The sequence below is a fragment of the Ailuropoda melanoleuca genome, chromosome 3 (assembly GCF_002007445.2).
Source record: "Ailuropoda melanoleuca isolate Jingjing chromosome 3, ASM200744v2, whole genome shotgun sequence".
Classification (NCBI taxonomy): Eukaryota; Metazoa; Chordata; class Mammalia; order Carnivora; family Ursidae; genus Ailuropoda; species Ailuropoda melanoleuca.
Window position 1 is genome coordinate 82,909,106 of NC_048220.1, and position 15,517 is coordinate 82,924,622.

At 46.0% G+C, this 15,517-nt stretch overlaps 1 protein-coding gene across 18 annotated transcripts in view; it reads left to right on the forward strand.

The window, feature by feature from the left end:
- Positions 1 to 15,517, forward strand: part of FAM193B (family with sequence similarity 193 member B) — a 31,880-nt gene continuing 16,363 nt past the window's right edge. For 3 of the 18 annotated variants that reach the window (XR_004624186.1, XM_034656631.1, XM_034656630.1), the window contains exons 1-4: positions 7 to 1,208; positions 6,159 to 6,219; positions 14,061 to 14,303; positions 15,131 to 15,359. Coding sequence is in view for 13 of the 18 variants with exons in the window: in XM_034656631.1 (XP_034512522.1) it covers positions 14,190 to 14,303; positions 15,131 to 15,359 (343 nt within the window). In the remaining 5 variants the exon portion in view is untranslated. Of the gene's footprint in view, positions 1,209 to 1,541; positions 1,642 to 6,158; positions 6,220 to 12,542; positions 12,606 to 14,060; positions 14,304 to 15,130; positions 15,360 to 15,517 lie in introns of those variants that run through there. The other 15 variants (XM_034656632.1, XM_034656633.1, XM_034656635.1 and 12 more) reach the window with 12 other exon arrangements.

Here is a 15,517-nt window from a genome sequence, read left to right on the forward strand (position 1 = left end):
CCCCCGCCGCCGCCGAGCCTGGAAGCGGGAGCGGGTGCAAGGCCCCCGGAGGCGCCCGTGGAGCCCGACCGTGACGGCCCCAGGGAGGAGGACGAGCCCAAGTTGGCGCCCGGACCGCAGGTAGGAGCGAGCGAGGGGAGTCCGGCTGCTCCGGCACTTTCACCTCCCGGGAGCGGGGCCGGGGTGAGCTTGGGGATGGACCATCCTCTACTGACTGGGACTGAGGCTGACTCCCCTGAGGCTGGAGTGGAGGCTGGACCCTTCTCTCCAAGCCGAAGCGTGGCCCGTCCTGTCCTGTGACCAGGGCTGCCTGCCCTCTCCCGCCGCCTCCGGGCTGGAGCAGGGGCTAAACCTTCTGGTCGTATACCCGCACTGGGACTGGGGCTCTGCTCCTGAGGCCACAGCTCAGCTCTCTGCCCTTCACCTCCCCCTGGGCCCACCTGCTCCCCCACCTACCCACAGGCCAGCCTGGAGCGCTGTGGCCTGCACGGCTGCAGCCTCTTCCCTCTCCCCGCCCCGGGAGCGGCCCCACCCTTTCCCCCACACTGCCTGCAGCCACTGCCCCCTCAGCAGCTGCGTGCCCCCAGCATATGTCTCCTGTGGCCTCCCGCCTCTGCCTACCCAGCCGAGCAGTTGGAGCAGACAGCCAGGCTGCCCACAAGACTATTTGGTGGGGCTCCTGCACTGAAGCGTAAACCTAGCAAAGCCTGCCCTTTTCTTCCGTCTATACTTCTGACCCATAAGGTGGCCCACCCCAACCCTCAGGTCCCTGGGTTTGGTGAATCCTGCTGAGAGTGAGCAGTAGCAGGACTCAGCAAAGCTTCCAGCTTGCCACCTGGAAGAAGGTCACTTTCTTTTGAGCAAAGGAGATAATGGGAGGTACCCCGCCAGTGTTCACTGAGAGCCCGGGGTGGCATGAGCCACAGTTGCTCTGGGAGGGTTGTGGCACCTGGGGCTGGGTGGCTCGCCCTAAGCTTGCTCTGACGAAAGAGTTTTGAGTTGGTCTTTTGGCTGAGCCTGCCAAGGAAGGCAGGCTCCTGCAGGAGTCTTGGAGGGTCGGATGCAGCGCCGGATGAGGATGAGGCGTGGCGGAAGATGCGTTTGGCTCTGCAGACACTGCATCGGGCAGCAGGGGACTCTGGGAGGCTGGTGCAGCCAGAAGGCATGGCTCTTGACAGCCTTCTAGTAGAATCTCTGGAATTGTGCATGTGAGTGGGGATGCCATTTGGGGTACCATTCCCAGAAAGCCTTCCCTATCTTCCCAATTGCGTGAGGTGCCCCCTTTGTGCCCACAGTCCCCTCTGCTTTCTTTGATAGCACTCCTCATTCTTCATTGAGACATTCTGTTGATGTATCTGTTCCCTGCACTGCACTGTGAACTCCACAGGGGTACAGACTATGTCATCAATCTCTGATCCTCCATGCCTAGCCCTGGGCCTTGCTGACACTGAGTAGAAATAACTAGGTGAAAGAGAGTGAATCCGTTGAGAACCTGTGCTTATTGTAACCCAGTTTTAATGCTGGTCTCCTTTGTGTTTCAGATCACAAATAAGATTTTTAATTAATGAAAATGTCACCACTTATTGAGTGTCAGAAGCCCCACCTTCATCCCCACCCCTACCCTGGGATGCAACTCCTCAGGTTGGACCCCACCCTTGCCTGTTCAGACTTTAGACCCTGAACCTGCTTCCCCCTCTAGCTTTCCTCTTTCTCTTTTCTGGGCCACCCTGGGAATGCTGTTTTCCGAAAGGGGAGCATTTAGGTCCGGAGAGCCAGGGGAGTTGTTGTCTTCTCTCCTTTCTACTCACCTGCAACACTTTAGGGTCCCCTGCCACTTAGCTAGGCTATCGTATTCTTGGCCAGAATTTTGGATAATGGCTTAACTATTTAGTTTTTATTTAGGACACAGCTTTCCTAAGAGCTATAAGCTTCATTATCTGCTCCACTGCTTGAACTGCCAGTTCATTAATTTATTCATGCCAGACACTTTATATACCATACTTCTAATCTTCCCACCACCCCTGTTCTTTCCCCAGCATTTAGTACAAATGTGGTGTGTTAATTATTGGTTTAATTATTGGTCTGCTTTCGCTACAGAAACTCTGAGAGTGCAGGAACCACGTCAGTCACTATTGTACCCCTATGCCCATGATTAACAAATGTTAAATGAATGAACTGAAGGATATAAATACTATTTCCCCATTTTTCAGATGAAGAAACAGAAACTCAGAGCAAGTAAACATTTGCTCAAATAACTCCCATTCCAGGTCTCACGTGCCTCCTGCCCCTCTGAAAAAGGACACTCTTGTGTACCTTGAGGGATTTGACAAGTCTTTTTTTTTTTTTTAAATACTATAGCCGCAAAGAGGTGAAACAAATTGACAAACTGTCTTCTGATTGTACCCCATTTTTTTGCTGGGGAGGGGGTTTCTCAATGCCAGAAGCAGGCTTTTGTGCCGTGGTGAAAAGCACCTGCTGAAAGGGTTGGGGTCATTGTTTTGCCCACTAGCGTGCCTTTGGTGAGGATCTCTGTCTCCCACTGCCGCTTAAAATTCTCTGTGTACACAGAGTGGGTACATAAGGTGAAACTCAGTGTTTCATGCCAAACTGAAGCCAAAGATGGCAAGTAGGACCACTTGTAGTCCACAGACAGGTTCTAAAGTCCCAAGTCACACATTGTTTTGTTTTTGTTTTGATTTAAGCCAGTTTTTTAAAAACCAAAAGATTCCCACAAACTGGATTTGTGGCATTTCTTAAAACTAAAAATCTGGTGCTGCTGTGCCCACATTTCTATAAGTCAGTAATCTGCAGTTTCTGAATAGTGTCTTCCCCTGATATGAAGGACACCTGATCTGTGCCAGGCCCTGGGCTAACTGGGAATGCAGAAGTGAATCAGATGTGGTGCCTGCCCACAAAGGGCTCATGATCCAGTGAACATGTGTACAGTAATTGCAGTTAGGCTGGAATAGCCATGATTCCTAAGTTCAGGTTTGAAGGCCCCTCTGGTTCCATCCAGTCCCCTTTGCTCATTTGCATAACTTGTTCACATTTAAATGCAGAACCTTGAGCTAGGTATTTGGGATTGCAAAAGTCCTTACTTCTAGTTGTTTCAAGTCACTAAACTATATTGATGTGTTCACTAACAATCCAAACCCTCGTTTACTAAATAAGACTAAAACAGTTACTGCCTTATTAGCAAAGGAAAGAAAAAAAAACTTACAAAGCAGCTGAATAAGGCAGTAGTGAGAAATAGTGTTTAGTATTTCAGACTTGGGGTGGTCTCCCAAGTTCAGTCTCTAGCTTTGTGACCCTGGGAATGTTTTGTCCTCTCTCTAAGCCTCATCAGCAGTATCATAAGAGAAAGTGGAGCAACCAACATAACATTTAGAACATCGGGGCTTTTGAGGCAAGAGCAGGAGTCAGAGATAGTGGGAACCGTGCAAGATGGTCATCCCCAGAGCTTGAATGTTCTCACCCGCCAGTTCTGCTCTGTCTTTGGTCTCAGCCTGCAGTCCAGGTGCATACTCAGTAAACCCTCAGGAGACTAAACCAGCATTTGGAGCTGGTTGAGCTCATCCTGCCCTTCCCATCTCTCAGCTCTCTACAGTACCCGCTGAGACCTGCCCAGCCCAGTTTAAAGAGACTCTATAGAGACCTGGTTCCCCACTGCTCAGAGTTAAACCTGCTCCTTCAAGAGACTGGAGCAGAGGATCAGTCTGTATCTTTATTGAAACCACTTCATTATGTTTAATCCACTCAGCAAGCATTATGAACTCTGTGCCAGGGCCTTTATTTTGGGCACACAGACGACTAAGATAGTCCCTATACCTGGGGACCTCCCCCTTAAAATCACTGTCCACCCAGCCTGGCCACTTTCATTGCACTTAGTAGGAAATGATACCAAGGGGGGGACTCCTGCCACCTCTGGTTTTCTCTGTAAGCCAGTAGAGATTCACTATGTAGAAATGCTAAAAGGCCTTTGAAGAGGAAGACTTACTTGGCTAAAAGGCCTTTGAAGAGGAAGACTTACTTGGCTAATTTTTAATTTCCTTAAAATGTCCCAGAGCTATAAACTTAATATCTGGTATTAGATAGCCTATTAAGATCCTGACACCTTTATATACTGAACCTAGAATTTTTGAGAGCAGGGGCTATATTTTAATTCATTTGTGGGGTATTTATTGTGCATGGTCCTTTGTGCTCAATAAGTGGCCTTTAAATGAAATTATAAGAAAAGAAGTAAAAGTTAGGTTTCTTCCACTTTGTTCTTACCAGCCTCTACTGCTGGGCCAAGCTGTCCATCATTCATTCATTTAGGACCATTACACACACACTACACCCAATCTCCCACTCACCTGACCTGGTGTTAATTTATTCTGCAAACACTAATGGACACCTGCTCTGTGCCAGGCCCTGGGCTAGCTGGGGATGCAGAGTGAATCAGTCCCTGCCCACATGGATATATTAATTGTAGTTAGGCTAGAAGAGCACCACTTCCTCTGAGTTAAGGTTCAAGTCCTAGATCCTAGTACATGGCCTTTGGAAGACTTTTAGCCTTCTTAGTTTGTTTTCTCACAAGTATGACAGTGATGCCAGGCTTATGTTAGGGCAGCAAGTCGTGGTAGTCATGGTTATTACAGATACTTGGTACTGAAGATGCACAGATATGATAGCCTAGAGAAGACTTCTCATGTTTCAAGGTTGAGTATAAGTTCTTTTAGAGAAGGTAGGAGAAAGTATCTAAACAAAAAAAGCAATATAGAGACCCAGAGGCGAGAACTGCCCAACCCAGGCAGAGTAGCATGGAGTCAGGCTGGAGTGGTCAGCAGGGTTCTACAAAACCACATCAAGAAGTTTGGGCTTTATCCTTCAGGCAGTGAAGAATCAATGAAAGCTTTTAAATAAAGTGAACATGATGTCCTTGGGTAAATTCTCTGATAGCATGAGAGGAAGCAATCTCAGTTGAAGAAGCAGCTGTGGTTGCTTGATTCTACCTCTCCCTCACCCCAGCCTAACTAATCATCAGATCCCCTGATCTAGACCCTTTGCTAGACCCTGTCCCAGACCTACAGAATCAGAGTCTCTAGGTCTGGAGCCCAGAAATCTATGGTTGTTAAACGGCCCCAGGTGATTGTATTGTGTGACTGGGTCTGGGAAATGCTGAGTTGAGGGTGGCATGGGGAAGCTTTGCGGAAGCCTAGGATATTCTTCAAAGAATGGGACTTCCCAGAGAGGGGAGCTTTTCCATAAGCAGGAATAGAAACAGCCTTAGTTTTAAAAACAAAAACAGACTTTCCCCAGTTCTCCAGTTGTTGCCCCATTTAATGATATTCTCCAACTGTTAGTCTTCCTTTGTGTATGCAAAGACTTACCCATGCCCATTTGATCCTGCCATCTCTGTTGAACAATTGGGATGGAGTGAGTTATGGGGCACAGGTCCTTCCCTTCAGTGTTCTTAGTGTTCTGGAGAAGACAGATTTCAAAAACTGGGATACATATATAAGTTCTATTCAGGAGATACGTAAGAAATATTAGGACGTTCCAGAGCAAAGCACAGTTAATTCTGCCCATGGACTTAGGAGGATGTAACACCCAAACTGTGCCTAAAAAGTAAGAGGCAGAGGGAACAACATGAGTGAAGGTGTGAGTGCTTTATATATTTGGGAAAGAAACGGATATTAGGGAAAGGAGTGGTTAATGTTTCTTCCTGGCAGGATGTGCAGAGCAGAAAAGGACTGAGGAAAAGAGGTCCTATGTCCCAGGAAAGGCACTGCGTTTGCACCCTTTGGTTCTTTGCCCATGCTCCCCCCTTCATCCTTCAACCTGTAGGTAGATGAACATGCTGCAGTCCTAGGCCATCTCCCTTCAGTCCCTCCTTGAGACTCTCAGCCTTCCAGCTCCCTTTGTGGTTCCTCCTCCATTCTGAAATGAATAGATCTCTTCATCTACTCTGAAAAGTGATACAGGGAAACTAAGGCAGAAAGAAGGGCCCTAAAATACTGAAGGGTCTTACTAGGAAGTTGTAGCCAGAGATCGTGGATGGGGGGTGTACAAAGGGGCCTTGAAGGTCACCTGTGTAGTCCTCTGTCCTGTGCTTCAAGTAATAACTTTGGATTGGGCAAGTCTCACTTAGTAAGTTTCCCTGTCATTTCTTCCAGGACAGAAGAGGAAAGAAACTAACGGGTATTGAGCACCTACTGTGTGCCAGGCCCAGGCCAGGTACTTTACATAATTTATTTCCTTCTGTCCTCACAACTCTGTGAAATATGGTTTTATTCTCATTTCATAAATGAGGAAATTGAGGCTCAAAGAAATTGAGTAATAATCCAAGATCATACTGAATGGCAGAACTGGGATTTGAACTCACAACAGTCTGTCGCCAAAGTTCGTACTCTTCAACCTGTGGGTGCCAGAGTAGGTAATATGGTTTGCCTGAAGTTCTAGGTTAAAAACGGTAGTTTAGGCCTTCCAGTGGCTGATTGCACCCAGGAAGCAGGTTCAACAGATGAGCCAGCCTTGGGGGGTGGAAGGCCACTGGGGTCAGAGAGACTCACTACCTACCCTGTCCTTCACTGAGCCTGTACAACCAGAGAGCATTCTCCACAAAGCAGCTGGTGTAAAACAGCTGTTCTTTCAGGAAGGAACTGAGCCAACAGCCTGAGTGGGAGTTTGGGTGAAAGTTCCAGGGCACTGAGGTGTAGTTCTGTCTCCTCCTTAAGAATTAACTTTAGTGCTGATGCCGTTTCATCAGTGACCCAGAGTGACAGAACTGTGCCGTTAGCATAGCATATCCAGGAAAGGGCTAGTTCAGCTGTGTCTTTAGATTCTATCCTTTGTGTAGGGCAACTGAAGTGGAGCCAGGTGGGCTTTAAGCATTTATTCATTTATTCAGTGAATGTGTACTGTATGTCAAGTCCACACCAAGCCTAGGTTCCTGGGCACACTTAAGTGACCAAGATGCACTCCCTGCCCACAAAGAGTTCTCATTCCACCAGGGGTTTGAGGCAGACAGAATGTGTCTGTGGCACAGTGTTATAGGTGCTATACTAAAAGAATTAGTTCTGCTTAGCCTGGTTCAGCAAAAACTACATTAACCTATGACCAAGATACTAGGGTATGAGTACAAATTTGCTGAGGAGTAGAACTGAGATGCTGAGGTTTGCAGGGCAAGGTATATCAGAGGAGCAGTATGAATAGAACCTAAGATTGTCAGATGTTATGCGTGGAAGTGAAGCATGGAGAGGTCAACTGGGGCCAAGTCATGAAACACAGGGGCCAGAAGTTGTCATGGTAGTGAACTCAACCAGAAAGGAGCCAGGAGCGGCGCCTGGGTGGCACAGCAGTTAAGCGTCTGCCTTCGGCTCAGGGCGTGATCCCGGCGTTATGGGATCAAGCCCCACATCAGGCTCCTCCGCTATGAGCCTGCTTCTTCCTCTCCCACTGCCTCTGCTTGTGTTCCCTCTCTCGCTGGCTGTCTCTATCTCTGTCGAATAAATAAATAAAATCTTTAAAAAAAAAAAAAAAGAAAGAAAGAAAGGAGCCAGGAGATTAAAGAGAGACCAAGGTAGGAAAGAGGAGCTAAAGGAAGGAGATCCTCAAACTGGATAAGTACCTGAGAAGGCACATGATAAGCTTACATGAACTAGAGAAGCCTAATGTCCTGGTTGGATGGTTGTTTTAATTTGTATATTATTTTGTTACATTAATTTTAATTGCGTGTTATTTGAATGTGTGTTCGTGCCTGATTCTCCAAAATGAGACGTCTGGGAGTTTGGGAGTGTTGACAACCCCATGCATGAACCTGCCTGGTTTAAGCATGTGTTCTTAAGGCAGAGATTCTATATCGTTTAATGTTTCCCAGCACCTAGCACAGTGAGAATGGGCTCTGAGCATGTTCATTGAATGAGGAAATGAATGGGTGAATGCAAGAGTAAGTGGCAATGACTGGGTTGATGAGTTTTGCTAGGCTAGGGATTAATCATTTTTCTATGCTTCTAGAAGGGAATTTTGGCTGCTTCTGTTGTCCTCTATCTGCCTTGGTGACAGGGAGGCTCTTGAAGTTGGGTGCCTTGAGGATAGAGTGCTCTAATGGGGTCATTTCAGAATAGAATTTGGAAGCTTTTGCAGGGCCACTGGTTAGATACAGCATATGTCTTGGGGAAATCCTCTACAAACATACACGAACTCCTAGAATTAAAAGGAATCCATGAGAGGAATGAGAGCAGGTTTAGTGCTGGATATTAGATCCAGACCTCGATAGCTGCCTGTTTTGATGACCTGGATTATTCCCCAGCAATTCCTAAATTGTGGACAGAAAGGTGAGATGGAAAATTTATTCATGCCCCCAAAGAGCTATCCAGATTTGCCATGAACTGTGTCATTGTTAATCTTTGCTGCTAATTGTGCACCCACCGGATGACAGGCACCATTAGAGGCTTTACATTAGCGGTTCTTAAAGTGTTTGGTCTGAGGCCCTTTTATACTCCTAAAAATTACTGAGGACCCAAGAGTGCTTTCTTTTGTTGGTTTTATCTACTGATATTTACCAAATTAAGTATTAAAACTGAGAAAGCTTAAAAATATTTTGTTAACTAATTCATTTAAGAATGATAATATTAGGGGCGCCTGGGTGGCACAGCGGTTAAGCGTCTGCCTTCGGCTCAGGGCGTGATCCCGGCGTTATGGGATCGAGCCCCACATCAGGCTCTTCTGCTATGAGCCTGCTTCTTCCTCTCCCACTCCCCCTGCTTGTGTTCCCTCTCTCGCTCGCTGTCTCTATCTCTGTCAGATAAATAAATAAAATCTTTAAAAAAAAAAAAAAAGAATGATAATATTAAACCTATCATGTTAACATGAATAATTTTTTAATGAAAAATACATTTACCAAAAAATAATAATAATAATAGAAGAATGGTCTCATTCTCATTTTTGCAAATTTCTTTGTCTGGCTTAATAAAAAGAAGCTGATGCTCATATATATTTCTGTATCCCATCTGTTGCAATATATTGTTTTGAAGTATATTCTAAAAATCCAGCCCCAAACAGATAATGTAGCTGGAAAAGGGAGGAGTATTTTAATAGCCTTTCCAGGTGATTGCTGATATTCTTCTTTGCAATATAAAATCTGAGACCATATTAATGAAGTCTTTGTACTCATTCACATTCAAATCTGTTGGTTTATCTAGCACTTTGAATGGATATTTTTACCAATGCATGATTCTAAGACATCATACTTTGCTCATTTGGAAAATAGGTTCACTGAGTTATGCAGCTCTTCCAAATGTTTTTCCATTTCATTTTACAATATCAAAAGACTGCATTTGTTAATATCACCACTCTTTTCACCAGAAAAGTCTTTTTAAGTATTGTGAAGCTGTTAAGTTTAATACAATGGATACAAAATTCTAATTTCCAAATTTCCACAATTCTGATTTTTGCCTGAAAGCTCGAATTTTGACATTGGCCACAAATAAAAAGTTGTTTTCCTTGAAGTGATGGGCTCATTTTGTTCATTTTTTGAGAAAATGTCTGGCAGTTTCCAAGTCTGAATAACCAGTTTGTCAGTCATTCTTTCAAGTAAAAATGATGATCCATGAGAAAAATTGGCTTCCTTTTCCTTTGATTTTAACTACTCTTATCCAGAAAAATCTAGACTACCCTAGCATAATGTTTCTCAGGCGAACACAGAAAAGTCTTGGGCCTGGTCAGGTGAGGGAGCAGAGATAATGATTTTAATGACTGCACCCGCCAGCCCCCTGGGCTGGGAGTGGCCACATCCTAGGGTTCACCTGGCTCCTTGACTGCCCTGGGGATGTGCATGCTAACACATGGATCCCCTGTGTGAGTAACCCCCCATTCTCAGAGATGCTGGTTTTGCCTAGAGTGAAGCAGAATTTAATCTTGGAGCTTTTTCGAGCAGATCCCAAATCTAGAAAATCCCTAGAATCTTTGCTTGCTCTTCCCCCATCTTTTACGTAGGACTAGACCTTTATCTGGACAGGCTCTGGAATTTAAACTGAAGTGAGAAGGAATAATTGTTGCCCAGGGCTGCTGGGTTTAAGGATCAGTTCCCTAGGCTTTGTGATGAAGAAAAATGGTTGGGTGTTTCATTCATTCGATAAACATTTATTGTTCATGTTCTGGTGTGGGAATACTGTGCCTGATGTTAAAAATGCAACTTGAGAACAGCTAGTTGAAAGCCTAAGTTGACTTCGGGGCATAAGGGGTCATGATTGCCAGGAATTTGAAAAATGGCAGGAGATGGCAGTCAAAGGGAATTCTGAACGAAGACCTTCTCTCTGCCAAAGCAAAAATTTGCAGAAACAGTGGCAGTACTGACTGAATATAACATCTCCAGGTCTCGGGATTCTCACCACCCCCCAGGAGTAGAAATGAAAATGTCAGAGAAAGAAGTCCCCAGGCCCTACCAGGCATTGTATTCAGGGGCAGGCTCCAAGGCTTAGGGTTAAAACAGCTTTGGGGGTAGCCCCAAGAATTGCCTGGCCCAGAAAGAAGAACTCAGGTATACCAAACTCAGGACAGTGAGTTAACTAGATTCCAATGTAGCTTTTTATTCAGAACAGAATGGCCAAAGGGCCTACGTATTAGATTTGAGTGTCTACTGCATGGAACCCTTGGGCTAAGCTTTGTGTCTCTAATGTCACTTAATTCTCTGGGCAACCTTACGCAGTGTAGGTGGTATCATCCCTGCTTCAGTTTGCTTCCGTTGATGGTTGATCTCATTTATTATGTGGACCAGTTTGGCTCTAGGAAGAGCCACATTATTTCCATGAATGAGGCCATCTCATTGTAATCCCCAAGGAATGTGATCTTTCACTCTTCCACACTTGAGATTGGAACCATTCAGGGGAAGGTCCAGGGTAGGGAGATGGCCTTTCTCTGTGAGAAGCAAAAATTTCAAAATTTCAAGCAATGTCTTGCTAAGCTGTATTGCCATAGTGATACTTAACAAATCTGATTTAGCCACTATGTGCCCAGCTGAGCCCATGCCATGTGCTACACTGTGAGAGATCCAGACAAGGATCAGACCTGATGTTTGCCCTCTAGGAGCGCAACTTAATAGAAGGGACAGGAAATGTAGGTAAATAAATGAAATGGAAGGCACAGATGCTGTAAGCAAGGCATAATGTGCCATGGAGATATGGGGAGGGGAGGAGAATTACAAGAGGGACTCTCTGGGAAAGCTTGGATGAGATTGGGTTTCAGCCCTGCCCAGCTACTTATTGGTAAACTTGGGAAGGAAGGGGGTTTGAAGTGGAGGATCCCCTTTAGCAAAGGCATGAGGTAGGGGTAGGAGAGTACAGAGAATATTTGGGGAACTTAAAGAATGGCTTTATGGGGTAGAGGGCAGAGATTAAGATGTCTAAAAGTCACCTTAAATTCATTACACATGAAAGATGCTTGCATTCTTATAAAATATAGTGACTGTATTTTCTGTATTTTTCAAGGCTTGTCCTGATTTTAAATGTTTCCCATCACTCCCATATTTGTAAGTTGAGGCAACATATTATGGGTCTGGCACTGGACTAGGTGCTTTGTCCATCCAGTGTTCACAGCCAACCCTACAAGTTAGGACTTAATCCCATTTTACAGATGAAGAGACAGAGACTAGAACTTTCCCAACATCCTACAGCTGGTAAGTGGGGGAGGCCCAAGATGAGTGCCAAAGACAGTGTTCTTTCCACTGCACCCTGTGTCTCCCACAGGTACTTTGGCACAAGGTACAATCACACTGATCATAGGTTTAACTTATAAGAATTCTGTATATGCTTTTAAAAGGAAAAAAACCCACTTATTGAACATTGCCATATATATTATACATATATCTCGGTTGTGCCAAAACTGTATATACTGTACTTCACAGGCCATAAAAAGAAATGTCAGATTAATTTTACTCAGACAAGATTTTCCTCTTATGTAGCAACTTGAGAACCTAATACCCAAATGAAATGAAACTCTGTTGTAGTAAAACTACATGTCCTGGTGTTTTTCTTAAGAATATGGTCACCATCAGTACAGGGAAACGGACTTAGGGGTTGGCCTCACTTCCTCCATCTGGATTTACTATGGCACCCTATGGCTATGAAAAGTTTCCTGGGGACACTTCTCAAAAAGGCCTCCTTTGCCTTGCCTTCTCTGAATACCATCCTTCTCCATCAGTCTCCCACCCTTTCCATGAGATACCAGCAGTGGGTTAGAAGCTCTATCCTTGTACGGTTGCAGTAAAGCAGCTGCCTTGTCCACTGAAACATTCCCTTCACAGAAACCTTTTAGGCAGTATCTCACATAGGTTCCATGTATAAGATTTCGTTCTCTCTGGTACTCTTTTCCAACGTCCTTGTTCTTCCCCAGATGTTTCATTATGCTCCTGGTACTTCCATTTTGTTCCTTTCTTTTTCTAGAAACCAGAGACCCAGGTCAGTGTAATTATAACATTACAGATTTAAGGATACCCTGATGCCAATTTATTGTGAGAAGATGATTTTATTCGAGAAAGATGATGGCATTTATTTTCTTGGTAGGATGAGGATGATACCCTTATTCCTTTGCTTAGGCCTCTGCAAACACCTGTTACCTAGTGGTGGGTAAGTTTGGAAGGTATATCAGTTAATATAACTATTGCATGTAACAAACCACCCCAAAACTTAGTAGCTTAAAACAACACCATTTATTATTTCTCATGAGTCTCTGCGCTGACTGGTTGTTTCTGTCGATCGGGGCCGGCTTGGCTGATCTCAGCTGGGCTCACTCATGTATCTGATCTGCTGGCCAATCAGCGAGGAAGACTCAGATTCCTCCACACGTCTCTCACATCCCTCCAGCAGCTAGCCCGGTCATGCTCTCATGGCAGGCAAAGGTGCAAGAGCGAGCAAGTCCAGCCATGCAAAGAAGCAAGTAGAAATGCGTACATACTTTTCAAGATTATGCTGGCAGCAAGTTTGCTAACATCCCATTGGCCAAAGAAAGTGACATGACCAACCCCAGTGTCAGAGAGAGAGGGTTCTCCAAAGTTGCAGAGCAGCCCTGGTAGCAGTGGCATTGGTGGTACAGTGGTGAGCATAGCTGTCTTCCGAATCTGCAGAATATAGGAAAGCCACTAATTTGGGTCATTAAATGTAAGCAGTCTCCCAATCAGTACCCCTCAATGTGACATAAAAACCTGTAGACTTATATTTCTATGCCATTTGTCCTAAAAGGAAAAAAAAGTCCAAATAATAATTACTGTGTATTGGGCCTATGCTTTGAGCATGCACGGGGCTAGGCACTTTCCCTGTTTATGCACTGAGTCTCCCATCAACTCTGCAAGGTAGGTAGGAAGTCGGAGCTCAGGAAGTTAAATAACTTGCTCAAGGTCACCCAGCTAATGTGTGCTCAGGCAGGCATTAGAATGCCGGTCAGTCTGACCCCCAAAGTCCAGGATCTTTTTACCATACCTCACTGCCTCTTAGATGCACCAGGGTCTGCTTTACCCTTTCTCCAACTCAGTTTTCTACTGAATTAAGGCTTTCTGATTAGCTATCCAAACCCGTCTTCTAAAATGCTGCTGTGATCCTAATGGAATTGTGCACCTTTCAGGAAAGCCACATGTTCTCCCAAACTCAGCATTAAGTGAAAGGATCTCCCCAACCGCCAGATGGGGATTGGTCTGTGGACTGCGCAGACAGCCCAAGAATTGTGGCTTCTTCCAGACATACCAGAGAAGAGCCTTCCTTTAACCTTCAGGATTTGGAGATATCAGGGCATTTAAGCATGAGCTTTGAAGTCAACCGGAGTTCAACTCCTAACTCAGCCACTCACTAGCTCTATAACCTTGGGCAAGTTACTTAACTTCTCGAAATTTGTTTCTTCATCTTAAGAGAAAAGGGCGGGGGGGGGACTAACACCAAGTTTGCAGAGCTATTACAAGGACTAAAATTCTGTATAGAAAGTGCCTAACCCAGTGCCTGGCACATAATAAGTGAAGTTATTAGTGTGGTTAATATTATTTCTAAGCAGAGCCTTTCCCCTCCTGGGAAACCCTGTTTCTGTCTGTTGGACAGGTTCCCCCCACCTCCACCCAGTCTGTGCAGACTTGTTGCCTGCTATGTCATCGGGAGCGCAAAGGCTGGGAAGAAGGCCCTTCCCAAAACGGACTGGTGTTGCAGGGTGAGAAGCTGCCCCCTGACTTCATGCCAAAGCTTGTCAAGAATCTCCTAGGCGAGATGCCTCTATGGGTCTGCCAGAGTTGCCGAAAGAGCATGGAGGAAGATGAAAGGCAGACAGGTCAAGAGCATGCAGTGGCGGTAGGTAACGGCTGAGAAGGGGGTCCCTGAATGCAGGAGGGCTGCCTTCCCAGAGAGATCAGGCTGTTGAGCTATTCCTTCCCTGCCCTCTCAGGTGGCTCTCCTCGGCAGCCCCTGCACCCAGGCACTGAGGGGCTGCTGGGCTATATCCACACAGCAGTAGCGGCTTGGGTCTACAATCGGGGCAAGAACGGGGAGGCTGCAGGCAGCCCCGTTGCCCCTGAGGAGAGTCCATGCAGTGTGAGGGCCTGCTTGTAGGTACTGTCGATGGAGATTCTGCCCCTTCTGTGTCACTGTGCTGCTTCAGCCCTGTGACAGCTTGAAAGCCAACTAGTATGGTACGGATGGCAAAGGTCGGTTTGAGGTTCTACCATGTGCCTCGGTTAGTAGGCCTCCAGGATGCCCAAGAGCCATCTAAGTGGCATCTCCGGACTCACAGCAGTCAGACTTTCCTTGTTTCTCATTCCCCTCCAGCCCCTCTCTTTCACCCCAGGATCGTTTCAGCTTCAGGACTTTTGACTTAAAGACCCTTCCTTTCCTTGGCAGCTCTCAGGACTCCCCAAAGGCCCACAATTGACAGTCAGTCTGTGTCTCTACCAGAGTCTCTCTCACCAGTATCCACACACTTCACTTTACTGGGAGCATCCCTGCCCCTCCTGGCAAAGGACTGATCCATGTCTGTCCGTGCACCTGGAGTCATGGGAATTGTACTTTGGCCATGGCACAGGGCCTGGAGGAAGAGGCACTCCTGAATAAGCTAAGGCAGCAGAGGGTCAGCTCTGATGTTTGCTGTTTTACCATGAGCCTTTTTCTTCCCCCTTCTCCAGATCTCCTTGTCACACACATCCTGCAAATCACAGTCTTGTGGGGGTGACTCTCATTCCTCTTCGTCCTCCTCTTCATCGTCCTCGTCCTCCTCCTCCTGCCATGGGAACTCAGGGGACTGGGATCCCAGCTCCTTCCTGTCAGCACATAAGCTCTCGGGCCTCTGGAACTCTCCGCACTCCAGTGGGGCCGTGCCGGGTAGCTCACTCGGGAGTCCTCCTACCATCCCTGGTGAGTCTCTGAGCTCTGGAGAGAGCCAGGCCACATAAATGTAGAGAGCTATGTTTTTCTAACCACTTCATTAGACAGATCAGGGTAGTTATTAAAATAATAGGTAAAAGAGGAACTGTTCGGATGGAAGCAGGGGGTAACTAGCCCTTGGCTGTCTC